The sequence below is a fragment of the Colossoma macropomum genome, unplaced genomic scaffold, assembly GCF_904425465.1.
Source record: "Colossoma macropomum unplaced genomic scaffold, Colossoma_macropomum, whole genome shotgun sequence".
Taxonomy (NCBI): domain Eukaryota; kingdom Metazoa; phylum Chordata; class Actinopteri; order Characiformes; family Serrasalmidae; genus Colossoma; species Colossoma macropomum.
This window is the reverse complement of record NW_023494802.1, coordinates 36,213,860-36,241,712: the sequence shown is the minus strand read 5'-3', so window position 1 is coordinate 36,241,712 and position 27,853 is coordinate 36,213,860. Positions and strand designations below refer to the sequence as shown.

The window sequence follows — 27,853 nt, the reverse complement described above, 5'->3', positions numbered from 1 at the left end:
TGTTGGGGTGTGGAATTTGCAAGGCTGCACTGTTTTATATGTATGACAATCCTGTACACATGTAAGTTAATGCTTTTAGAAAAACAAGGAAGGTGATTTTTGGTTCTGATTTCATTTTGCTCTACAGAAACTGTTGGAGTGCGCCCACTTTCCTTTGCTCCAAAAAGAACTGGTTATGGAGCAGACGATATGGAGCGCACACGACATTGGCCAGCAACGCAGTGTTCCAGGTCCTTTTGGTAAGTCAGATGTGCTGTTTATTTCACCACCACCTGGTATTTCTCATGTTTCTCACATGATAAATAGTTATAATACTCTAACAGAGTAACATTTTCCCTACAGGCTTTGCTGACATGCTTTGCCAAGTAGATGATGATGATGTCCTGCAGCAAGCGGAACAATTTGTGTGTGGGGTGGACGAACCATCTTTGGTGTTAAACGAGGCCTTCAGAAGCCTCCCAGACCCTTCTTCAGAATAAAAAGTTCCCATATCATCAGACGACTCTCTGGCTGCTTTCCTCATGCTACTGCAGAAATGTACTACTGCTCTTGAAATAAAGAACATTCCTAGACCATCCACATTTACAGAAGCTAATGAAATGTACGATCTGCTGTCTGTAGACATGTGGAACCAGTATGTGTATGAAATTGTGACAGTTTCAAGGTTTAGCATGTTTTATTGTTGAGGGACAGCCTTGTTATGGTGGACCTGATCTGCCAAAATGAAAAATAAATAAAACAAAAAAAATAAATGACTCAGTAAATTAATCAATAAATAAAAATAACTAAATAAAGTATATATTGCTTATTTTGATTGTAATGATACATATATTTCCTTTTTCTGCAGTTATATATTTCTCAATTTATTGATTTGTGTTTTTTTATTAATGCCTATGTTCATTTTTATATATTTATCTGTATTTTTAACAATTGTTCACTTTATTTTTTCATGTTTTTTCCTTAATCAATTTAATTATTCATATTTCAATAATTCATTTATTTATTTCTGTATTTCTTCGTTCATATGATGATGAGGGGGCGTGTTTCTCACGTTCAGGCTTAGCAATCAAGACCAGGAGGAGAAGAGTTGATTACTCTCTCACCAACTCCAAAAAGGACTGCAATGTCACAGACAGACCGACCTGCCGATAAATAACTTTCCATGGCTTCCACAGGCAGTATGTGAGAAGAGCGTCCAGATGTCTGGGTGTGATCTGACTTTTGCAGGAACCACCTCCTCCAAAGTTCTGAACACTACGGTGTCACCCTCAGTATCAGCAGATCAGCAAAATGCAACTAACTATAGCCACAGCCTCCACATGAAAGAGTGATAATCCGTACCTGCATTTTTAGCAGATCAGCCGAGAGTTGTTCTAATGTTCGGTACAATAATAAACCACTTTACTGAGTGAGAGATACAACAGACGACTCATCACACACGTTTTACTCTCGAACTGCCTCTCCTTTATTATTTTTGTCCCCCCTGGTGCACCGTGAACATTACAAAGGTTCCTACCTATGAAAATGACCTGATACTACATCCCCCTTTCTGAGATACAAGTGTCCTTTCCTTTAGGGGTACAGTACTAGATAGCCAAATTCCATAACCTGTAATGCAACAGTTGTTCATAGTAAAAGCGAAATGACTTGTTTCTTGTTGCTATTTCAAACACAATAACCATAACAGCATCACAAGTTAGAAGGGTGGGTTAGACTGCCCATCCCTTCTGCTGAGTGTGGGGATTATTCTGCCTTATTAAGCTCTCAGCTTAATAAGGCAGTAGTAGACGTGTCAGGTAAGTTGGTTGCAATTTCAGGAGTCACTGGTGTTTGAGAGAGATGGAACCTGTTTCTCCATAGGGCGCCCCCAGGTGTCTCCACAATGTAAGATCTGTGTCTTTTATCCACACGTTTTCCCGGGTGAAGGTCTGCCATGGGATGTACTCTGTGTCTGTGGTCATTATTGTGTTTTTGTTTTTGTCTGTATGTGTTGTCTTTCTCTTTTAGCTTTCTCCAGTCCACACATTTTGGCTTGAGTTGGGACGGGACGACGGGAACAGGTGTTCTAATCTTTCTTCCCATGAGAAGCTCAGTGGGGCTGTATCCATTAACCAGTGGAGCAGCACGGTAGGCCATGAGAGCGAGATGGGGATCATTGCTTCTGAAGTTGTTGATGACATTTTAGTGGCTTCAAAGAATCAGGATAAATAGTCGACAATGATGAGAGAGTGTTGGTTGCTGTACTGGAAAAGATCTCCTACAATGGACCACGGTCTGGTCGGAAACAGGCAGCAGTGGCTCCTTTAGCTTGGTTCTCTCACGCGCACATGTATCACAGTTTTCAATCATTTCTTTCAGTTCCTTGCTGAGGCCCGGCCACCACACTGACTGTTTAGCCCTCTCTCTACATTTCGTTATGACCAGATGTCCCTTGTGCAGCTTGTTAAGTATGTCTCCTCAGAGTGATGCTGGGATGACTCTTTTATCCCCTTTTAGTAGCACTCTAGTAGTTTTCCTCGGTGAATTCACCTGAGAATGGCAGATAGGGCTGGGTCGTCGCTTCAAGGGAGAATTTATCTGGCCAGCCCTCCACAAGTGCTTTTTAAGTTGGTGAAGTATGGAGTCGTTGTCTTGGTGAATTTGGATCTTTCTGAGCTTATGCTTGGTAGCTGGCAAACTTGCCATGACAGTGTCAACTTAGAGGTTTATCTCTTCCTCCTGTAGTCCATCTGCTGTGCTGCTTATAGGAGCTCTGGAAAGCACGTCTGCCGTTGCAATGTTTTTGCCGGACACATGTGAAATCGTGTAGGAGAATCTCATAAGTCTCATTCTGAGATGCTGTATTCGTGACGGGAGTGCGTCTAATGTTTTTGAGCCCAACACGGGGACCAAGGGTTTGTGATCTGTCTCTCTATGGAAGTTTTTCCCTATGAGAAACTCTGCAAACTTCTCGCAGGTCCATGTGGAGGCCAGCGCCTCCTTCTCTATCTGCATATACCTCTGCTCGGTGCTGGTGAGGGCCCGTGAAGCATACGCTACAGGTTTCCATTATTGATCTGGTTGCTTTTGGAGGAGGACAGCACCCAGTCCATATGACAAAGCGTCAGCAGAGATCAGTATTTCAGCTTTTGGGTTGTATAGTGCCAGCCCAGGCTGTGTTGTTAGTTCCCTTTTAATTCTGTCCAAGACCTCCTGCTGTTGGGACCCCCAGGCCCACATATTTGACTTCTGTAACGTTTCTTTGAGTGTACGGGTTTTCTCGGCGAGATGGGGTAAAAATATGGGGGGTAGCCTCTCATCTTGCTGCTGTTGGGTGGCTCCCCAGATGAACACATCATCCATCTGACACAAAACCCCCTCCAGACCCTCGAGGATTTGTGTCATGCCCTTCTGGAAATGCTTGGGAGCAGAGGAGATTCCAAAGCACAAGTGATTATAACAAAACCGTCCAAACGGCGTAATGAAGGTAGTAAGCAGTGAAGACTGTTTAGAAAGTGGAATCTGCCAGAACCCAGAGTTTGCATCTAGTTTTGAAAATATGCTGGCTCCCACCAGCTGCCCTAGTGTGTGCTCTACTGAGGGAAGTGGGTGCCTTTCTCCTATGACTGATTTGTTCAGTTCTGTGAGGTCAGTACATATTCTCACCTTGTCTGTTCACTTGGGCATCACCACCATAGGCACACATCGTTCGGTCAGCTGTTCCACTTTTGAGATGACTCCTTGTTGCTCTATGCGGTTCAATTCTTCTTTAACCTTTGGAAGAAGAGGATATTGTTGTGGATAGCTTTACTTTACTGAGTGAGAGATACAACAGACGACTCATCACACACGTTTTACTCTCGAACTGCCTCTCCTTTATTATTTCCTCATTCATATTTCAACTCTTCGATGACCTCGTAATTCAGAGGATCCAGTGGTATTCGGGAGAAGAATGTTCACAGGAGAAAACGTATCGGGTTCTGAACATTTTTATTTAACACAGAGGGCGATAGAGGCGATTTTTCGAAAACCCTGTTCATTCTGGCCATAGAGAAATGGAGCTTAGACCCGGAGTTCCTAATATGGGCATAAGAACATGGCGCCGACTACAAAATGACAACATGACTACTGTGGTCCAGAGCCATGTAGAGGCTCTGCTGTGGTCTATTGTACTGTCTCGTCCTTAGTTACCGCCATAGATATACATACCTAGATGCCGCGTTGCCTGTTGTTCTCTGTGTGAGGCGATACGTCTGTGCGTCCGCCATGTTGGTGCGGTCAAGATCCACTTGTATTGAGAGACAATTAGACTCAGGATTAAATCGGCCACAACTTCCTTACTACTCAACCGATTTTCACCAAATTTGTTTTGTTATAATCCTCAGACACAGATTAATCTAAGTTGCACCGTCTGCTCTCAGTAGCTTTTATTTCTTTATTAACTGATCGTGCTAATTATCCGTCCGGACCAGCGGGAAAGTATTCAGTCTGCACCTGACGTGAGTTTAGCCCGAGCTCCGGTAAAAACACAATCAGCAATCCATCCATGTGTGAATCACTTCTAATCTTTGTACACAGAAGGACGAAGCTAAAGGTGACGTCCTGTTCCCTCCATTATATATAATCCTATCCCGCTTTCTGAGTGCAAAATTCTTGAAATAGTGTAATGTTGGACAGTATCTTATGCCGGCCTTACACCAAACGACTTTTCAAGTGATTTCACTGTAGCAGACAAACATCCATGTCGGAATAAAATCACGAGAGTGTTGTTAGAGTCGCGTCGCGCTCGCGACATCTCGATCGTTTGGTATAAGGTGGTCAGGATGGCGGTCTTAAGTCAGTCTTTTTCTTGTCTTGATGCTGCGACAAAATGAACCGTGTTTAATATTATCGTAAGTTTTAAGTCTTAGCTCAAGCAAATAGTGACGTGCCAGGGGCGCGCGTGAGTGCTTGCGGGTGAGCGCAGGCGCGCAGCACGAGAGAGAGAGAGAGAGAGAGAGAGAGAGAGAGAGAGAGAGAGAGAGAATAAACTGCCTGAAATCTCTGTAAAAAAACGGCAAGTCAATACAATAATCATATTAACTTCAAATGTAAACTGACTGTTGTAATATTTCAGGTTCACTGAGTCTGTAACACGTAAGGAAATGTGCAGAGGACTTTAAGAATGCCATTATTGAAGAATCACTGTTTTCTATTTTTTTCTGTTTTCCTTTACACTGGTTTCTTATTTTGTTTCTTTGTTTTTATGGTTTAGTTCATGACACCCAATCAACAATGCTGAATCACTGCATGTTGTGTTGATGTGTAAATCTTCATATCAAATTAAAAAGGTAACTGCACATTTTACAGGGTAATTAAAGATTCTGAGTGATGATCCATCAGAGGATACAGCTCTACAGTGAACCAGGCTGAGCCCCAGATCTTTACACACCCAGCCAACATATCTTTCCATCTGTACCACTATAGAGTGGAAGGAAAAGTGTTTATCTACTTGTAATTTTCCACCAGGTGCATGATGGGAAATAATCTCGAAAATCTATTTGCAGTCCTGTAAATAGTGACACTTCAAGATTCCCAGTCTTTGTAAAATCATATTCTGTGACTTAAAAACATGACACTGTCTTCAGATGTGAGAGGGTGTCAGACTTTAGTCTTTCAAAAGTCTTTTCAAAGTCTTCTAGTGTACGGTTAGCATTACACTGCCGCTCTGTAATGGTACTGAACGCAGTCCAGCAGCGGTGTTGACCGCCCTATAATGGCGGTGCCGTTGACGTGCCTAGCTGGACCCAACGCGACATCTAGGTATGTATATCTATGGTTACCGCTGATGGAGCAAGACATGTACAATCGATCTATAGAATCTGAGATCGATCAACTAATAGAAATATTAAGATGCTGTGACATCATTGTTTGACAGCCCCTTTATTAGCATAAGGACAAAGAAATACATAAATAAATAAATATAGAAGTAAATAAAAAAAAGAAATGTTAAATAAGAAACATATAAATAACAAAATAAATAAATATAAAAATGAATGAAGAGGGGAAATTACTAAATAGACATATAAGTAAATGCGGACATATTAATTTACAGTGGTGTGAAAAAGTGTTTGCCCCTTCCTGATTTCTTATTCTTCTGCATGTTTGTCACACTTAAATGTTTCAGATCACCAAACAAATTTAAATATTAGACAAAGATAACACAAGTAAACACAAAACACAAAACACAAAAACACAAAAAACACAAAACTGCCTCTCCTTTATTATTTTTGCCCCCCCCGGTGCACCGTGAACATTACAAAGGTTCCTACCCATGAAAATGATCTGAAACTACATCCCCGTTCCTGAGATACAAGTGTCCTTTCCTTTAGGGGTACAGTACTAGATAGCCAAATTCCATAACCTGTAATGCAACAGTTGTTCATAGTAAAAGTGAAATGACTTGTTTCTTGTTGCTGTTTCAAACACAATAACCATAACAGCATCACAAGTTAGAAGGGTGGGTTAGACTGCCCATCCCTTCTGCTGAGTGTGGGGATTATTCTGCCTTATTAAGCTCTCAGCTCTCTGTATCTCATCTTTAAGTACATACAAAGTTCTTTAGGCAACTTGGGAACTTTACTCTCTCTGACAGGGTATCAGCGTTCAGTTGTTTGGTTCTGCGGCTGCTGCTGCTGATCTTGTATCTAACATAGTGTTTGCTTCAGTAGACGTGTCAGGTAAGTTGGTTGCAATTTCAGGAGTCACTGGTGTTTGAGAGAGATGGAACCTGTTTCTCCGTAGGGCGCCCCCAGGTGTCTCCACAATGGGTGTGTCAACAACTGTGCCACATTTCACTGTGAGCTCAACAAGGGGACCAAGGGTTTGTGATCTGTTTCTCTATGGATGTTTTTCCATATGAGAAACTCTGCAAACTTCTCGCAGGCCCATGTGGAGGTCACCATAGGCACACACCATTTGGTCAGCTGTTCCACTTTTGAGATGACTCCTTGTTGCTCAATTCTTCTTTAAACTTTGGAAGAAGAGGATATTGTTGTGGATAGTAGTTTATGTGTAGATATGGCCGTGTGGTTGGTGATGCACAAAGAACCTGTTGATGTGATTGTTTTTCCTCTTGTTTCACATTAAGCTTGTTTGATTTAATAGACTATTGAGGGGATCTTAACTTGATGTAGTAGTATTTATAATGATGGTTAATGCTTTATAGCTAAGCTATAGCATTCCTTAATCCATGGAGATATTAATCATAGATTAACGTTATCACCTTCTAACATGAACCTGAAGTTAACTGTTAGCTTCTTATTTGCCAGCTTCTTGTTGGAATTCTCCCTTTCCCCCTTAAATAGTGCGGCTTCAGGCACCAGAGAGTGACTGAATGGGAACACTTGAACGAAAAGCTGGCAAACAGGAAGCCAACTTTAGCTTCGCCCTGCTTACTGTGTTTTAGGGGGTTTATTTTAGTTGTAGTTAGTAAATCGGTTGAATATTAAGGAACTGGTGGCCGATTTAATCCTGAGAGCTCATCATCTCTCAATACAAGTGAAAGTGTTCACACGCGGATTTTGACCGCTCCAACATGGCGGACGTGCAGACACTTCCTCTCAGAACATCAGACAATGCGACATCTAGGTACGGATATCTATGCTTGAAACAGGCTCACATTTAGCACCGTAACGTTAGCTCAGCAACTGTGCTGCTCTTAGGACCTCTTTTCAGAAGTTTGGCTGGGGGGGTGGGCAATTTTCTTACCGTTCAGGTTAAGAAAAAGGAGGGAGAAAAAAAACGGGTGCATATTCATATCCCACTTCTTACACCATGTTCTGTCGTTTGGTACAATAATAAACCACTTTACTGAGTGAGAGATACAACAGACGACTCATCACACACGTTTTACTCTCGAACTGCCTCTCCTTTATTATTTTTGTCCCCCCTGGTGCACCGTGAACATTACAAAGGTTCCTACTGTTGTTTATTAAGTAGCAAAGATGTGAAGATGATGAAGGAAAACTCCGCTGACACTGCCTTGCCAGTAAGATGTTTATTACAAAGTAAAACAGTATCATATCAAGCACTATAAAGTACCTGAGAGAGGATCCGTGCCAATGCTAAGTGTCCTCTCTCGAACAGAATATTCCAGCTGCTTATATATTGGACTTGTTGTTGAAACAGGAGACAGAACATATGGTCCTTTTTAAAAGGATCTCATCTATTTGGAACTAAGAGAAGAATGGAGAAAGTGAGAGGCCTACTTCCTATGGGGCTTTGGACCAGGGGGCCCCTTAATTTAAACATTCCTTACCCCTGCAAAAACAGAGCACACAGAGAACTCCAGACCCCAACTCATGCTGGAAGAGTGTTTTTACCATTTTCTATAAAAATGTTCCTTTTAAATATACTTCACTACCTATGAAAATGACTTGATACTACAAGAGTCTCCGATCTCTCAGACGTGTCAGCAGCCATTATTGTACTGTCTCGTCCTTAGTTACCGTCACAGATATACATACCTAGATGCCGCGTTGCCTGTTGTTCGCTATGTGAGGCGATACGTCTGCGCGTCCGCCATGTTGGTGCGGTCAAGATCCACTTGTATTGAGAGACGATTAGACTCAGGATTAAATCGGCCACAACTTCCTTATTACTCAACCGATTTTCACCAAATTTGTTTGTTATAATTCTCAGACACAGCTTAATCTAAGTTGCACGGTCTGCTCTCGGTAGCTTTTATTTCTTTATTAACTGATTGTGCTAATCCGTCCAGACCAGCGGGAAAGTATTCAGTCTGCACCTGATGTGAGTTTAGCCCGAGCTCCGGTAAAAACACAATCAGCAATCCATCCATTGCCGTTGACATGCCTGGCTGGACCCAACGCGACATCTAGGTATGTATATCTATGGTTACCGCTGATGGAGCAAGACATGTACAATCGATCTATAGAATCTGATATCGATCAACCAATAGAAATATTAAGATGCTGTGACATCATTGTTTGACAGCCCCTTTATTAGCATAAGGACAAGGAAATACATAAATAAATAAATATAGAAATAAATAAATAAATATAGAAACGTTAAATAAGAAACATGTAAATAACAAAATAAATAAATATAAAAATGAATGAAGAGGGGAAATTACTAAATAGACATATAAGTAAATGCAGACATATTATTTATGTAAGGTTTTATTTATTAATATATTAATTTCTAAGTATATTTATTTTTAGATTTATCATCATTATTCTTTGTAATTCTAAGCCATATATTCATTTACTAAGTCATTTATTTTTAATTTTATTTACTTTTCACTTTGGCAGATCGGGTCCTTCATAGTCGCTCGTTCACACTCTGAAACTCTCACTATGAAGAGAAGTTTCTTCAGTTTCTTACACTAGTTGTCTTGTCAGCTATCTAGCTAATGTTAGTGTGAGCCTGAACTCTGTTCTTTGCCTCACATGAACCCAAAGTCAGCCAAGAAGTAAAACCCTTCTATCCAGCTATTCTGACCATAATTTACCTCAAATCCATATTGTAGGTGGTAATATTGACTCTGTCACTACTGACTGTTCCACTCTGTGTATTAGAGACTCTGAACAAAGTCTAATGTTAATCCTGTCGCAGCTGCAGCGGTTGTCAACAGCGAGTAAAAGCAGAGACCCTCCCCCAGGTCTGATATGATTGGCTTTCAACTTACGAGGTCTGATTTGATTGGCCGAGCTGGAGTTCTTCTTTCCGTTAAATCTCTGGAAGCCCCGCAGAGGCAGCGCTGCCTTAGAGCCATGAACTGTTCGCTTATATACAGTCTATGTTTAGAGCAGCAGCGCCTCCTGCAGGTCGCGCCCTGCTATTACCCTATATTGTGAATTTGGAGGCGCGATGGCGGCTGAATAATGAAGAATGAATAAGATCGTTTGAACTAGTAATATGTTTTTATTTTAAAAAGAGAGAAAATAACATGGGGGCGGGGCTAAAGCCCCCCATTAAACTGGCCTAGCGACTCTTTGTTTGTACAGGTTCACAACAAATGGGTTTATTTGTCTGAAGTGCTGAATGAACCCAGGCTAGTTTGAGTCATTTGTACGACAGTTCTTCATGATGCTTTGTGTGAGCAGCATCTCCAGCAGAACATCATCATGAACTCTACTGACTTTGTGTTTCTCTGAAGAGAAGATTTCTCGGCCGACAGCTCCTCCTTACAGGCTCCCTGTAATATATATGCGTTGCTGATGTCGTGTGACTCAGACAGAGCTGCTCATCCTGCACACTCAGCTAATTTGCACTGTCTGAACAAGAGGCTGTAGGATGTTCATCCTGGAATATTATTTCACACATCTGAGATGTGTATATATATATATATATATATATATATATATATATATATATATTAGTATAGTATAGTGAAGTTCGTATTTGTACCTTTCATTCCACTTATTTTATTTACACTTTGGTACTTAATGTACTGTTTATGAATTGTATTATTTTATTTGAGCGTTTTGGCCAAAATTAGCTCCATATTCGGGCCTGTAAGCTGCAGGCCATGTTTTGCAGAGTGCTGCGTGACCGCGGACATTTTCTGTGACACGGTGGTTTATATATATGGTGACGTCACAACAGCCGTCTGTGACGTCACCAGTGACGCCCTATATAGGCTGCAGAAGCTCAAAATTCCACTATTACAGCAGCGAACTTGAGTAACTGTTGTGTTGAGTGTGAGTGTAAAAGGTTCCTCTCAGTCAAATTCTCGTGGCTGAAGTAACTTTGTTACGTCTTTAGAGCAGCACCTGCTGTAGAGAGCGACTTCATTTAGGAACTTACTGCGTCTGTCTTTGCGGTGTTTTCAGTGTCCTAACTGGGAAATAATGGAGAGCGTAAGGTTTGATGAAACACACAGAGAACTGGAGGAGGCCCGGGGGAAACTGAGACACCTTAAAGAACGAGAAAAGCAGCTTTTGGGACAAATGAAAGGACAAAGAGAAAAAGCGGAAAAGATGGAAAATGCACTGCAGATCCGCTGGGAGAAACACCTGCTTTCAGAGAACATGGAAATGAAAAAAGAGATGAAAAAAGAAGAACAAGGAGCTGGAAATGCTGAGAATGATCACAGTGGAGAAGAGAGAGGAAGAACAGAGGAGAAAGGAAGAGGAGAAAAGAGAAGAAGAGCAGAGGAGAGAGGAAGAAACAGAGAACTTTAGGTCTGATGAAATACACCGAGAACTGGAGGAGGCCCGAGAGAAAGTGAGACACCTGAAAGAACGAGAAAAGCAGCTTTTGGGACAAATCACAGCACAGACGGAAAAAGTTCAAAAGATGGAAAACGCATTGCGGATCCAGTGGGAGAAACGCCTGATTTCACAGATTGTGAAAATGGAAAAAGAGATTAAAAAGAAGAACAAGGAGCTGGAAACACTGAGAAAGAGCACAGTGGAGAAGAGAGAGGAAGAAGAGAAAAGAGAGGAAGAACGGAGGAGAGAGGAAGAAGAGAAAAGAGAGGAAGCAGAGAAAAGAGAGGAAGAACAGAGGAGAGAGGAAGAAGAGAAAAGAGAGGAAGAGCAGAGAAGAGAGGAAGAAGAGAAAAGAGAGGAGGAAGAGAAAAGAGAGGAAGAACAGAGGAGAGAGGAAGAAGAGAAAAGAGAGGAAGAACAGAGGAGAGAGGAAGAACAGAGAAGAGAGAGAGGAAGAAGAGAAAAGAGAGGAAGAGCAGAGAAGAGAGGAAGAAGAGAAAAGAGAGGAAGAACAGAGGAGAGAGGAAGAAGAGAAAAGAGAGGAAGAACAAAGGAGAGAGGAAGAAGAGAAAAGAGAGGAAGAGCAGAGGAGAGAGGAAGAAGAGAAAAGAGAGGAAGAACAGATGAGAGAAAAAGAAGCAAGGAGTTTTGAGGGGACACAGAAGGAAGAGACAGATGTAAAGAGCCCAAAAACAGAGAAACGTGGTCTGATGGGAAAGATGAGGAACGCTCTTCAGGCACTGAGAAAAGCGCGAGAGGTGGACAGGAGAATGGAAAGGTGGGATGAAGACATAGAGATGAGACGATACATGGCAGGACTGGAAGGTACAGATCAGATGCCGGGAGAAACGTCACACGAGCAGGACGGAGAGAGACGGGAAGGCCCGGTTATACTGGTCATCACTTCACCGTCCACGTCGGAGCTGAATAAAGCGTGCCAGTGCCAGAGCGACAGCAAGCTGACCAGGAAGGAAAAGAAAGAACGGAGAAAACTGCAGAAAAGGCAGAGTGAAGAACTCAGAAAGCAGAAGAAGAAGGAGGAGGAGAAAAAGAAAAAGGAGGAGAAGAAGAAAACAACAAAAGAAAAGACCACAGAAAGGAAGAGCTTCTGGAGAAAATTTCTGTGCTGCTAAAAAACTCAAGTGAAAGAACCAGAATGTGTTTAATGGAAACATATCAGCATCAAAGGGAATGTCATCCTAAATTTGAATTTAAATTTTCCACATGCAATTTTGGGCTCAAAATGAAAATTCAATAATTCAATTAATATGTACTTTAACTTCTATGCATTTGCACTCTCTAATAACATTTTTGGAACTGCATTATTAAAGAAAACACCAAGATAGAAAGATGTTAAAATTGAAATGTAAAAGGGAAACAGCTCCTCTCTGCTCTGCAGTCACAGATTCTCACCTACTGCGCTCATTCTGTGGCAAAACGCCTTTGAAAGTGCATCAGCTACGGTGCACATTTTAGGACATCCTCAGACCTCAGCGTCAGCACTCAGGCCTCGGACAGAACAGCATCGCTCCTCGGACTAAACGACTTAGAGTCTCTGGAAAACCATCGTCATGTCTCAGATCTCATGGAATTAAACATCAGACGAAACGTCATCGGACAAAAAGGTATCAGACCGAACAATGTCAGATCAAACAGCCTTTTTTAGACAGATAATATATAATAATAATGTGAATTTGTGAATGTTATTGCTGTGTTATATTGTATCGATGATGTGTCTATTATTTAGCATGAGGCTGTCACTTCTAACTGGAAGCAAAGGTTTATCTCCAGGTATTTCTGCGATGCTGTCCGGGAGCAAAACGTTATGTATTTGTGTGATTCTGTGCATAATAGCTGACTCAACAACATGAAATAGAAAAACTTAATCCCTCTCAAAAAAGGACAAAGACTTACTCAGGCATTAGTGAAGTTATTTTGGCCATTTATTCTTTTTCTATTTACAGTTTGTGGGAATGTTGGGGTGTGGAATTTGCAAGGCTGCACTGTTTTATATGTATGACAATCCTGTACACATGTAAGTTAATGCTTTTAGAAAAACAAGGAAGGTGATTTTTGGTTCTGATTTTGCTCTACAGAAACTGTTGGAGTGCGCCCACTTTCCTTTGCTCCAAAAAGAACTGGTTATGGAGCAGACGATATGGAGCGCACACGACATTGGCCAGCAACGCAGTGTTCCAGGTCCTTTTGGTAAGTCAGATGTGCTGTTTATTTCACCACCACCTGGTATTTCTCATGTTTCTCACATGATAAATAGTTATAATACTCTAACAGAGTAACATTTTCCCTACAGGCTTTGCTGACATGCTTTGCCAAGTAGATGATGATGATGTCCTGCAGCAAGCGGAACAATTTGTGTGTGGGGTGGACGAACCATCTTTGGTGTTAAACGAGGCCTTCAGAAGCCTCCCAGACCCTTCTTCAGAATAAAAAGTTCCCATATCATCAGACGACTCTCTGGCTGCTTTCCTCATGCTACTGCAGAAATGTACTACTGCTCTTGAAATAAAGAACATTCCTAGACCCTCCACATTTACAGAAGCTAATGAAATGTACGATCTGCTGTCTGAGGACATCATATATATATATATATATATATATATATATATATATGTAGATATATATATATATAGATGTTTAAGCATCATAGTGATTTATTGAAAACCTGTTAGAAGAAACTTAATTGGACACATTTACATCAACAAATTAATTTCAAATTCCTTTGAAATAACTGCAGCACAAAATGCAGAGTTGATGTGGTTGTCAAGACGTATAGCGCCTTTTGTGAATGATCACATTCAAGTACTAAGAATTCACAAACAGAAAAATAAACTGTATAAATGTTTTATCACAAAACCTGTCACTAAGATGCCTGACAAGAAACTACCATTGACACTGGTTAAGTGTCTAATATTCAGATATGGCAACTCCACCACACACTAAAATGACTGGAAACTGCCACTGGTTATAATGCTGCATCTTGAATGCTGGCTTTTGAACTCTGTGCTGATAACGAGTCAGATGGTCCCTCTCCTCTCCTCTGGAACAGCACAGCTGTGATTTTTATAATATTCACAATTTAAAAAGAAAACAGATTATTTTAGCTGTCTGGTGATGAGTGCTAGGCTGTTGGGTTACAAGTGCTAACCTGCTTGGTTTCTCAACAACTTAGTACGAACAGCAAACATTAGCTGGCTCGGTACGTCAGTGATTGATCACACCACCTTACTGCCATCACTCCTACCGCATCCATGTCAGAGTAGTTTGAGGGGTGGAAGAACCGCAATATATTGTTCACTGTGTAAAAAGCTTTAACTGCAGTGTGATTCTCTCATACCAGATAAACAACATCCAGTTACATCTACAGTAACATCAATTCTCCGTGTTGTGCGAATGACAGCAATGCTTCAAGTTAGCCAGCATTGCTCTGTTCCTGGGAAGCTAGTGTTCTCCCACTCTCCAATGCCACACAGCTTCCTCAGTTTACTTTTTTAAATCAGTGCTGTAACTAATATCAACCCACTAATACATTAATGCACTAATACTAAAATACGACTATTTGAGAGCTGTAACACAGTGGTGTAGTTGTGTGGAGCAGCCGTGATTTAATGCTGCTAAAGCTTGTTAGGATGTTGGGATAGACGTGAGTTCACTGTAGGCCAGTACAGTTATGCCACTTATCTTGACACACTTGGTCACAGGAGCACAGACGATAGCAGACTACTGTCGCTTTTCTTGCAGTAGAAAATGCCACCAGAGCTGTCGCTAGAATGTGGAAGTGTGAGAATGGTGTATTATATTGAACGTTTATTTCTAATATTTCTATCAAGAAAAGTTATATCACGATTATTATTGTTATCGTTTCATCATCCAAGCTCATGTACATGAAATCCCTAAGTTCTTTGCTATTTTATGTTGAGAAACCTCATTCTTGAATTGTTGCACTAGTAACTGTACAGTCTTTCACAGAGTGGTGAACCCCTCCTCATCTTTACTTCTGGAAGAATTCACCTCTCTGGCTGATCTTTTTATACCCAGTTATGTTACTGTCCTGTAACTTAACCAAATTAGTTGTGTGATGTTCTACCAGGTGTTTTTTGAGCATTACACAACTTTATCAGTCTTTTGTTGCTCCTGTCTCAACTTGTTTGAAACGTGTCACTGACATCAAATTAAAAACAGACATATTTTTCCAAGAAACAGTAACATTTCTCAGAATTAACATTTGATATGCTTTATTTTCAGTTAAATATAGGGTTCAAATGATTTGATCATTGCATCGTTTTTATTTACATCTTGCACAGCATCCCAAATTTTTGGAAATGGGGTTGTACCTTCCTGATGTACCAAACCGCAAAAAGGGAATGTTTTTGCAGGTGGTTGCCACAATTACTCTCTCTTTATCCTTTCTGACCGATTCTTCTCTTGTTTTGCATTTTGTTAGTGTCCTTATCACTGGTAGCATGGGGCAGTACCTGCAGCCCATTCAGGTTGCACAGGCAGTCCAGTTCCTCTACGATGGCACATCCATACGTGCTGTCGCAAGAAGGTTTGCTGAGTTTCCCAGCACTGTCTCAAGGGCATGGAGGATATACCAGGACACAGGCTGTTACATGAGGAGAGTTGGACAGGGCTGTAGAAGGACATCAACCCAGCAGCAGGACCAGTATCTACTCCTCTGTGCAAGGAGAAACTGCCGGGCCCTATAAAATGACCTCCTGCATGCTACAGGTGTGCATGTTTTTGACCAAACTTTCAGAAACAGACTCCATAAAAGTGGTATGAGGGCCCAACATCCTTACAGCACAGCACTGTGCAGCTCGATTGGCATTCTCCACAGAACACCAGAATTGGCAGGTCCCGTTCTCTTCACTGAAGAGGGCACGTTCACACTAAGCATATGTGACATATGTCAAAGAATCTAGACACAACATGGTGAACATTATCCTTCCTGCAACATCTTCCAGCATGACCAGTTTGGTAGTGGGACAGTGATGGTCTGGGGAGGCATATCCTTGGAGGGTCACACAACCCACACAGGCCAATGGTACCCTGACTGCTTTTAGGTATCAGGATAAAATCCTCAGAGCCATTGCCAGGCCTTACGCTGGTGCAGTGGGCCCTGGGTCCTCCTGGTGCAGGACAATGCCCGGCCTCACGTGGCTAGAGTGTGTAGGCAGTTCCTGGACAACAGAGGCATAGATGCCATTAAATGGTCCTCCCGTTCCCCAGACCTGAATCCAACTGAGAACCTCTGGGACGCTACGTATGAGTGCATCCAACGCCACCAAGAGGCGCCACTGTCCCGGAGCTCACTTATACCTTAACACAAACCTTCATGTTTTGACAGTTCCAGAGTTTTCAGTTTCAGAAGAAGACAGTTTGTCAAATTGGTGGTTATTTATTCTATTCTACCCGCCCTAATATTTCTTTACTACTGCATACAGCTTATGAATATACTCAAGAGAATCTTAACTCTCATTAGGATAACCAATGGATTTTTTACCATACCAAGGGCAATCTCCGTATAACTGTAATTATTTTTGGATTTCAAACAAAATTTATAGAACTTTTGGATTTACAGACAAAAATTTTATTGACAGACACACAAGTATGATTATGCAGTGGATAGGTAATAAGACAAAAAATGCACAGAGGAAAAAAAAACAGTAAAAACAAAGATATATTAGCTTTCTATCCTTTAGATCTTTCCCTATCCATCCCTCCGTGATGAACAGGAGGATTAAAACCTTCACCTACATTCCACCAAGAGTTCATACACCCTAGTTTACATACTCATCAAACCCAAAGAAACAACACAGAGGGCCATTAAAAAATAAAACAAAGTTTTTGTGCTGTGTGACAGTAACCACTCACTCACATCAGCAGACTTCCCCAAAGCAGGAAGGAGTACGGAACTTTAACGTATGTTAATTTATAGAAAGTTTAGTCCAATTTATTTTGAATCATTTCTTTTGGTCCATTCATCATGAAATGTAAAAAGCAGCTGATGTTTTCAAATGGTGTAAAAAAACAAAATGCTTTCTACACACTCTCTCTGGGACTGCATGGGACTTGGTTGGCTGTATCTGAGCTCATGTCTATGCTGCTCCAGATTCCTCACCTTTCTTTTAGTTTAAAATCAGGATCAAACTGAATGACAAAGCCTCAGATAAAGCAGGACAGTTTAAACACAGTCAGATCACTCCTGTGTATAAAAAGGTAAAATGAACCATTTCTCTCCATCAGCAAAGAAGAACGTTTTACTGTAGACGCTGTGCAATTTGGCACCAAGCCAAAGTCCACTAAATAGAACATCCTACATCCAACTATTTTTAAATTGGAAAAAAGCTTTCTTAAAAGATATATCCTCTTAATTCATTTCAACAGATAGACACGTCGTAAAGATATCATATAGTATGATTCTAGAGCCTGTCATAATGTAGTGGCTTCTGAAACCCACTCTTGGTTGATTGTTCTCTGGTCCGTTCTTTTCGCTCTCTGTCTCCAGTGCAGGGATGAGTCCACACCAGAAACAATGGCTCTGGGGTTTAGCTGTCAGCCTGCAACATCTCTTCAATCTCACGGTCCCAGTCGTCATCACGGTTTTCTGCTTCTGCTACGACCTCGTACTCCTGCAGCTCTCGCTGCAGCTCCCTCTCCCACTCTGACGTTTCTTCTGATGGGGTGGAAAAACACAGAAGAGGAATGAGAGACAGAAGAAGATGGAGATACACACTACTGTTCAAAAGTCTGGAATCAACTGTAAGTGAAAATTACATTTGACTAAAAAATAAAATTAAAAGTAATAAAGTACTGAGGTTAGTTAAAGACAGTATTAAATAAGTTGAAATGGAAGATTATACTGCATGGCTACATCATTTCACACCTGCCTCAGACCATGTCTTGTTGAGCAAGTAATGTCAAATAGATTTGCTTATCTGGTTTCTGACACTATATGACATTTTGTTATCTATAAAAATAGACAAAAGTATATCACATAATAAAATAGTAAAAGTAACCATGTTGAACACTGAATTTTGTCTTTACTCTTGTCTGGCAACTAAATATGCCTTGGCTAATAGATTACATTTAGAATAAGAGGAAAATTGTGTTAACCAGACTTTTTGTTGAATTGTTTTGCTTTATGGCTCGTCTTAAAAGACTGTTAGTTGCTCTCAGATTTTCAGCTAATCATTTTTTCCTTCTTCTGTTTAAAAAAAAAAAAAACAAAAACAAAAAAACAAACCCTAACCCAGTGTAAAGCACTATTCGGACAGGATTAGTTTTACATGAGGAAGTAGCGTAATGACATTTTTACCAGTGTTTCTCAGTGATTTTAGTCCCATCTGAATGCACGTCACTATATTTTCCCCACTGCACTTTACTGTCAGTAAAGATTCTGCCCCCTTTTACCTCCTATAAAACAAATCGTTGAATAACCCCAAAAGGCATTAATCCCATGCTATCAAATGAACTGTAGAACAGCCCCAGAATATATCAATTCCATGCTATAAAAAGAATGGTAGAATAACCCTAGAGTATCCCATGCTATAAAACACGCTTTATCCAGTGATGTTCACTGTTGGCTATAAATTTCCAAGCTAATTACAATACTAATGACACTGCATTTACTTAAGACAGAAAAGCAGATGGTTAAAGTAACTGAAATAGTAGTTAAATGTTTTAACATATTCTCTATTTTTCTTTGAGTGAAGGCAGGGCATAAATCGAGTAGCCACTCCCTTCTCTGTCATTATACTGACATATTTTATTTCATGTCAATCACTCATTACAGTCATCCTGTAATGTGAAACTAATCCTGTGTAAAACTAATTGTGTCCTAGTAGTACTTCAGAGTATGTTTAACTGGTGTAAAAGAAGCCAGTCTCAAACCTGTTTCTCCTGATGTACCAAACTCACCATCCTGAGGGGAGGCCTCATCTTTCTTGTCTAGAACCAGCTGCTCCATCTCCTTCCGCAAGTCTTCCTGATTGATGTTACATGTATCAAACGCATCACTCACAAACTCAGAAACTCCAGGGCTGGTAGAGATCTCCTCCTCCTCATGCTGTGTAGAATGTATATGAGAAACGTCTGCTGTGGTTTTTATTTATTGGTTAAATTGATATTAATAATGTAAATATGTAGTGTTATCACGTACCTCATTAGATTTGGGTTTTGCATTGATGGTAGTAGGAGGTGTTTTTGGTCTGATGGTTTCTGTGGCATAAAATAGACTAAATGATTTATCCAAATTCACTTCAGGTGAAGGAATCACACTTTCAGTAATGTATTATACATAAAGTTGTGGTTTGTGGTAAATGCCTCTCAAAGCTACGTCAGGAGTGAGCTGTTAAATGAACTGGTTATAACACAATGCTTGATGCCAGAGAGTAAAATGATGGAAAAGACGGAAATGCACAGAATTGGAAAATATTTAAAAAAGTTCTTGTACTGTCCAGAAACTGTGAATTTGTTCTCTTTGGTCTCTCTGTATCTGCGCTTACTACAAATTTTGTTAACTGGTTAGATAGTTGAGAATAATGTCAAAGCCATTAGCTTCGGGTATGATAACAGCATCGAAAAAACTAAGAAACACTGTTTTAACTAGAAAATTCAGGACACAACAGTATCCAAATGATTTTTATGAACCAGGGCAACAGCTTTTCTCCAAGTTTTGCCAACATACTATAGACTGGACACCAAAAGATACTTGCAAAGAAAATGTCAAATCCAAAACACACCAAAAGAACAAGGCGAAATCAAGCTCAATGCATAAACCCTTCTGAGTAACAGAAGAGGAAACAATAAAATGGTCAAAATACAACAAATGGAGGCAACTCTTTGAAAGATTTGCGTCCACTGTAGTTGATGAAACTACTGATAACCGGGACCACAGAACTCTCCACACTGTGACAAGTGAGTAAAGTTTGGTTATCCAGTACTTACATTGACTACGTATTAGTTGCATGTGCTATATTTGAGTAATTGAACTGATGTGCAAATTAAACATATATATTTAACGAGGAGTAGCCTATTACATTATTACATACAGTCATTTTTGGGGCTGCAAACACGTGCGCGTTACTGAGAGCTTGTGGTGGGTTCATTCCACTTTTTCATTTTCAATGATACACACCAAAGCTATCTGAGTGATACTCCCGCCCTCCTGTGGAGAAACTGTTAAACTAAACTACACTACAGATGTATAAATGCACGGATGTATATTATCTACAATTCTATAAACATCTAGGCTATAGATGTATTTTAGAAATCAATAAAAATTAGATTCTTAATTTTAATGTAATTAATATGTGACCTGAACTTTTAATTCATTTTTACTCTTCTTGCAATAGCTAAATGTTATTGCAGCAATTTTATTTTAATAAACAAAAAAGTGCAATTTAGCTATTGTTTGAATAACTGTAGCTAATAACGCATATTTTCTTAAAGGAAAACCTTAAAAACCTAAATAAGGGAGAAAAAAATTAAACAGATTTCATAGGGCCCTCGAGACGATAGTTTTGCAAAAGGCTTTTAGCTTAAAATGTATTTTCGTGGGGGTACCTACAGGGTGTTCAAAGTACCTAAAATAGCAGCCAAAGAAAACTTTTGCTACTATTTTACCATGATCAACATTACATATAAAATCTCAGAAGCAGAATCACTTTTTGAATAATAAATAAAATGGCTATATTTGTGCTATGTATTAGTTATTTTGAAAAATCGGTGAAATACAGCCTAAAATTTGATCACTTTTTGATACTTTTTGGGTTTAGTATCTTACTTACTCTAAATGCTGTGCTTCTGCTATAGATGCAACAGAAAAAAAAATTGCTCACTGAAACGGCCATGCTGTTGTTCTATGTGAGCTCAGTTTTACACAATTTGCCAAAAACTGTCTCTTTAGAAGGTGTTTCCATGTTTGTGACCTTATGTGTCATGCATGGCCCTTCAATGTAGTACCTGCTATCAAAATTTTCTTTTAAATACGCCGGCGTATCAATGGCATCTATTTTTACCAACGATTCGCTTATTATCCAAGTTATTAATTTAACCAATTCATTGTTGCAGCCGTAGAATAACTGAACAGTTTTCCAAATGTAGGTGATGGACAAAAGTGCATTGCAATGCAATAAACAGAAGTAACAGTGATCTTGAAACCTGATGACTGAAATTTGCCTTAACGTTACAGAATGCACCGGAATAAAGTACAATAGCCTTATAAAAGATTAAGATTTCTTGCTCTACCCCTCGCGAGACTTGTCGCTTGTCGCTTTTTAGAAATAAAAGTAAGTAAAGTAAAAAGTAAGCAAGTAAAAAGGGTCTCAAAAGTCATTAGGTCTAGCGGTTCAGGCAGGTTGTATGAGCCTATAATTCATATTCATATTAAATATTTGGCAGTACAAAGAGACTTGTAGTTAAAGAAAAAAGACCCTTTCACCAGTAACCAGACCCTAAACACACCCCTGGGCTAGTTCTAGCTCTGGAGAGACAGAGATGGCTGTTATCATGCAAATCAGCCTACTTATCACCTGGTAGTACGTTTCAAGTTCCGTAACCCACTCCTGCGTTAATCCCCAAGTTACCTTGTTTCTTGAAAAGACGTTTGTGGTGATGTTCTGGACTCACTTGACACTTGCTAGCTTCTGGCTGACTTTTACACAGCAGTACTCTCTAAAACTAGTCAAACAAGTTTAAGAGAATACTGCTAGCCCCTTCTGTTGGCCAAAACAAGCACAACACAAGATGTCTGCCCGTCTACCCTGCTGCCAGGTCTTCCTTATGAAAAACGGGGACAGGCCACCAAAACCAGGGATGTCTGGTGACCCTATCTTAGAGGAACGCTGCAGTAGTAACCCCCTTCTAATGATGTATCCCGAAAAGATGGGCTGTTTTATTTTTTTCCCCCCGCTATCTGGCTAATGCAGAGGGAAGCCGGACAGCTAAAGTTACTGTAAATATTAACAGCTAACATAAAGCTGAATATCACACCTGTATTTATTAACTTCTGCATGAGTGGTACATCAGTGGATTACTTTAATGCCATACAGAAAATCCCAATGGGTGGAAGATGCATTTGCGTAATGCTTAGTGGGTATTGTAGGTAGAGAACACTGATAAATGAAACAGCAAGAACGATATAAAATTCTGTCAAACTGGTGAGACTGAGGGTCATAACCTTCCATTACTTTTAAGCTATGTTAGCCTCCGTGCTCCAGTGAAAAAACTAAAGAAGCAAACTTCAGACACCAAGCATGTATATAAGCATATACTTCAAGACTAAATACATACAATATTTTAAATATAAGACAGTAAAATAATGCTATTGTCTTATTTCCAAGCTCCCTTACTCAAGTGAAACTCAGTAAAATAGAGGCAGAACCTGGAATGCTCTCGGTCTGTGGAGAGGCTCCGTTCTTCTCCTCGTCTCTCCTCTCGGCAGCCTGCTGCTGCGCTGCCAATGCTGTGAGCTGAGCGGACTGCTTGATGAGGGACACGCGATAGAAATAGTTTCTCCAGAACATCTCCTCCTTTACACTGCAACACAGCCATACACACAAAGGCTTCAGAACCACAGATACAAATGCACCTGTATGTTGCGATGACCATTCAATACTGTTTGTGGTCTGGAATTATAAACAAGGATCTTTCCTCCGAGGTAACCTAGCCAGCTTGTGAATTTGGTGCGATAAAAAGTTGAAAAACCTTTTATAATAGAAAAGAAAGTGCATGCATGGTTTCCTTGACACTCTGAAGCAAAAAAGTGAAGGGGTTTACTTATTAAACATTGCATCATAATATTCACAGGACACGTATAGTCATTCAGAGTGCCATTCAGTACAGGAGGCACATGGGGGCCATATGGTTTATTGTTTTGTTGTATCATAAAAGAAGCAATCTTTTGTTGCACACAAAACTCTGGTTATGTTTCTATTCGCTCTCTAGTTCTTTGTGTAGGGAGTCAGTACATGGTGAAAAAGAATTCGAGCCCTGGCTGGGTCTCTGCCAGCAGGAACATGGGACGCTGACGACTCAAACATGTGGGACATGGATATGGAGACAGTACGCAATGAAGTAATAACAGCAACATCACCCAGCGCGATGTGCTTAGCAATACTGTCACTTTTAGGATGGATATTCTAGTCATTTCATGAACATTCTTATTTTGTTTACAATGAAACTCATACACAGACGTGTGTCAGTCACACACAGCCATTTTCAATGTAATTCAGCCTTCATGCGCTTAACACTGCTAGGTTAATGCTAAGTTCCATTAGCACTGCTACAACAACATTTCTGCTAAAATACAGGTCAACTGATGACTGAATAGACATTCACTTACAATTTCAGTAACATTTCATGTGACCCTTTCAGTCAATATTTAGATCGCTTGTAACTGAATATTTCTGAAACCAGTTAGCCTGTTAGCTGTTAGAATGTTAGCAGTTCAGCCTTAATGGGTAAAACTGGCATTTTAGGCTCCTAGAAAAAAATTTGGCTGCCTGGTTATGTAACATGAAATCAGATACAATGTTCCACTGAAAGTGGAGGCAACCGAGTCAAATGAGTCAAATGAGTCATGCATTACTAAGCAACAAATTTCAGTACAGATGTAGCAGCAGCATGTATATACAGCGTGAGTGCACTTTCCTGCCATGTTACTTACATCATAAAACAACACAGACGGGCCAAAAAAAAAACCTTATCTGAAAGCCGCTTGCGTGTTTCGAGCAACAAAAAAATCTTGGAATGCTGTTATTAATTCTTAACGCTCACTGCTCACTTCCCCTCTTAAACAGTTGTAACCTAACACACAAAGTTTAGCGCCCTTTTCTCAGCATCTTTTAAAAGAGCAGTGAGAGCAGAGCAGGCGCAAGCCATCTCAATCCCATTCTCACTCACTGTTTTGGGACCAGGTCAAAGCGCATCCTGTTGAGCAGCTCATCTTCCTGCAGCATGACTTGGGCAATGGGATACATCTGCTCAACGTCAAAGTGGAACTGCACGCCAGCAGGAGGGTCACGAAGGAAATTTCTTTTGTCCTGCCGAGAAAACACTTCATAATGATAACACTGTTTCACACTGTGTTTCAATGTTTCAAGATAAAAGCTCATGTTTACTGCTATAAACACCAATGAAGATAAGAAAAAAAAATCCTTACAGCTGATAAAGCTAATATCTGTTGCTGAATGGTCTCCTCCTCACTGTATCCAACCCAGGGAGGCACTGCTGTATCTACAGATTCAGAAGAACGAAAATGACAAAAGTATTTAACTACTAAGATTCTGAGAGAACATGCAGTTCCATGATATTGGAGAAAAAAAAGTAATTAACAATCAAATTTAATGTAAATTTATTCTAAGGAGGGATGGCACTATGCATAAGCGAAATCACATTCTGCTTAGGGCCCCAAAAAAACAGCCCTAATACTGAAGAGGTCAATTCAGCGTCTGGGTACGTTCTCACCTGATTTCTTAGCATTTTTCTCTTGCACAAATTTTTCCTGTTCTTTCTGAAAATCTCCTAGAATGGTCTGAGGAAAAGAAATTGGATAATGAGGAGACAAATAAGTTAAATTTTAAATATATAATTCACACAATAATTCAATTTAACGCTTAAATATAAATATAGAAGATCATGAGAGAAAGGAAGAGCACAGATGGACAGACAGATGGATAGACAGATAGACAAATCGTTCCATATCCTATTGTTGTATAGTGACTAGCACGTTACCTTGTGTTTATTATGTTAGCTGCTAACACATTAGCTCGTGGCTAGAGCATTACACTGGGACACCATAAAACACTTTTGTTTCAAATATTATACTTTTATAATGGTAAATGCTCTAATAAACTCAAAAAGGAAACATTAACATTTTAACCTAAGCCATATTTTCTGCCGCTCCTTATTTTTTACTGTAAAAATGTTTACTGAGAAATGTATCGAAGTGGGACACCACTGTATGGTATGAAACTGACACGTCAAAGATGAGATCGAGGGGTAACACAGCTGTCTGTGAAATTTGTGTGGGTCCGTTTTACAATCAGATTTGACAGTACGCAGTTTTAATGAATAAGGGCCACTGTGTGTCCATCTGAATTAAACATACACACTGGACTCCTATTAGATAATAAAAACAAAAGGAGAGAGAGAGAGATCACCTTGTCAATAATGCCGTCTATGTTGCCCTCCTCTACACTCTTCTTTATATTGTTTGCAGTCTCTGCCACAGACTCAGATATTTTCTTGGTGGCGCTGCTCGCAAAGTTGAAAATGTATCCTTGGGGCAGAAAGAATAATGCAGGGCATTCGGTTCAGCACATAACCGTCTGTTATGAATCTACAACAAGTGCTTAGTAAGACTACAGAAACTGAATCAGGTTTAATGCTAATAAAAACAGTTTAACGGTTTTAAATGTCAACAAAGCCATTCAGAGTGGTTTGTGTAGAACGGTCCGTTCTAGAGAAACGTACAAACGTACATTCCTCTAAAAGCTTTCCTCACAGAAAGTTATTACACGAAATGGTTATGAATACTCAGTCTTAAGTCTGAGACACTGTTTTATGGTAGTCGTGTGACAAGGTTTTGGTCTAAAACATATTTTAACAAATGAATTTTACATGAATGGTGTTAAAGGCAAAACAGTCCCCAAACAAAAATCTTTTTTAAAGATTTACCACTATTTTACCATCAGAATTACATATAAAAACTAAGACACATGTAGATTCACTGGTGGTTTTGGACAGTAAATAAAATGGCTGTTTGTGTTGTAGACATGGCGACCCCTGGTTCCCATCAGCATCACTGTAAAGAAATCTGAGTCCGTAAGTTTTTGTAGAAATGAACCTTTTTTACACCAAACCACTCTGAATGAGTTTGTTCATATCTTAACCCCTGAATTATGGAGAAATTTTGAAAAAAATCGGTGGAATTCCCCTTTGACGTTACCAATCACTCAGTAAACACAGTATGAGCAGTTAGCCAGCGTTGCTACTCTACTCAACATCAACAACAACAACAAACGACGACGACGACGACAACGACAGGTGTCGTTAAGCTAGCAACAAAATTGTCTTTAATGCTGTAACGTTACTGTCACTGACGAAAAACGCTTTCACTGTGTTTTGGAAACACGGCGCTCAGGAACTGGAGCCCAGAGTGTCGACGGTCGGTGCCGTAGCTGTAAGGACGAGCTTGGCTTCGAATCTTCCCGTTCCACCTTAAACAGCGCAGCAGGTACGTTCTTCCGCCAGGCCTGAACCGTAACTGCTGCATCATTTAAGGTGGAAAGGGAGAATTCGAAAAAGCAGCTGGCGAATAAGAAGCTGACGAGCTTAGCGCCACAGTAATGACTGTATGTGAGAAAGCAGAGGGTCGGCTCACCGCTCAGGCCCTTAGCCTGGTGGAGAAGCGGTGGGTTTTCAGTCTCGCTGTTTTCTGCTTTGTTTACTTCACTGTCCGCTTCCTCCTCCTGCCTCCTCTTTACTGCCTCAGAGGCTTCTGCTTCGGCTTCGGCTTCGGCTTCAGCTTCAGCTCCCCCTGTTTTGGCTCCGGGGGGAGTCTCAATGCCAAGCCACGATCCCCAGCCTTTAAACATGTTCGTGTATGTCTGTCCCTTTTCCGGGCCGCTCCGGGACTCTGGGACCGAGTTAAATCTGTCTGTAAGCGCGGTGTTTATCTGCGTTACTCCATTACTCCTCCTTCAACGTCAGCACCTGCTTCTTCGTTGGGTTTCCCAAGCGGACAGTCGGAGCAGCGCCCTCTGCTGGGCGGGGAAGGCGACGAGTGTTTTGACTTAAACGGCCCATATCAAGGAAATAATATTCTTCACTTTTTTGAAAAATAAAAAATTGACGTAGTATCGAGTACACAGGACATATTGAGTTTGAAACGTTTTTGTTTGTTGCATAATGCAATAGTGGTGATTTTGTACTGATTTTTTTAACCATTAAATTATGGTCCAGGATCAGGTAGTTTTATTGTCCATAATAAACCAGGTTATTATGTCTTGTGGTTAATGATTAGCAGCGCTGAGCTGGCCTAAGCGCAGAGGAGTAAACCTCTCTGACTGACTCCACTGACCAGGCATTGGTGTGGCCGCAGGTTTTCATTTCATTACAAGCAGGAAAACACACAACTCCACTTGTTTATTCAACTGGTCTCAGTCAAACACTTCATTATGTGGGCTTCTGCTGTGCTGAAATGTAAACCTGCAACCATGCTAAAAATGGACTCTGCTGTTCTAAATGACATCAGTGATGTGCTGGTCACTGACTCTGTAGAGCGTCTGTACTGCCTACATGACCAACAGAACAATAATTCTATCAGACATAAAAGTCGCAACCAAAAACAACAGCAGCTAAAACAGTTACTGAGTTCATGTGCTGAGCAGTGTTTAGAAAGCTATGGAAGCCCATTCCCATCAGGTAGTAGAGAAAAAATAGACTGTTATTTTTTTCTGTTATTTGAATTAATATCTTGAATTAATGACTTCATTTCTCAAAAGATTGAATTTGAGTCCAAAAATGATGAATACATTTTGAATTATTAACACACAATTCTGACACACCATGTTGAAATAAAGAGTTTTTACATTTCAAGAAAGTGAGTCATTATTTCAGGATAATGT

The 27,853-nt window shown here is 40.3% G+C and overlaps 2 protein-coding genes across 2 annotated transcripts; one reads left to right on the top strand and one right to left on the bottom strand.

Annotated features, from left to right (window-relative positions):
- Positions 1-11,744: 11,744 nt before the first annotated feature.
- Positions 11,745-13,760, top strand: LOC118823055 (protein PXR1-like). Its single transcript, XM_036592433.1, has 2 exons — positions 11,745-13,406; positions 13,510-13,760. The coding sequence occupies exon 1, from the start codon at positions 11,822-11,824 to the stop codon at positions 12,329-12,331; it is 510 nt and encodes a 169-aa protein (XP_036448326.1). The 5' UTR covers positions 11,745-11,821; the 3' UTR covers positions 12,332-13,406; positions 13,510-13,760.
- Positions 13,761-16,793: 3,033 nt separating this feature from the next.
- On the bottom strand, positions 16,794-26,955 carry syap1 (synapse associated protein 1). Its single transcript, XM_036591444.1, has 9 exons — positions 26,608-26,955; positions 25,385-25,503; positions 24,690-24,756; positions 24,385-24,458; positions 24,126-24,265; positions 22,606-22,760; positions 19,381-19,439; positions 19,140-19,287; positions 16,794-17,895 (listed from the first exon to the last, which is right to left on the bottom strand). The coding sequence occupies exons 1-9, from the start codon at positions 26,819-26,821 to the stop codon at positions 17,768-17,770; spliced, it is 1,104 nt and encodes a 367-aa protein (XP_036447337.1). The 5' UTR covers positions 26,822-26,955; the 3' UTR covers positions 16,794-17,767.
- Between the last annotated feature and the right edge of the window lie 898 nt (positions 26,956-27,853).

Bases quoted from the DNA above. Each gene is read 5' to 3' on its own strand.
- LOC118823055 (XM_036592433.1), top strand. From the start codon at position 11,822: ATGAGAGAAAAAGAAGCAAGGAGTTTTGAGGGGACACAGAAGGAAGAG.
- syap1 (XM_036591444.1), bottom strand. From the start codon at position 26,821: ATGTTTAAAGGCTGGGGATCGTGGCTTGGCATTGAGACTCCCCCCGGA. The intron at 24,459-24,689 runs GTGAGAACGTAC...CTGAATCTGTAG, and splicing joins GAAAAATGCTAAGAAATCAG to ATACAGCAGTGCCTCCCTGG. The intron at 17,896-19,139 runs GTGAGTTTGGTA...CCACCCCATCAG, and splicing joins TGAGGCCTCCCCTCAGGATG to AAGAAACGTCAGAGTGGGAG.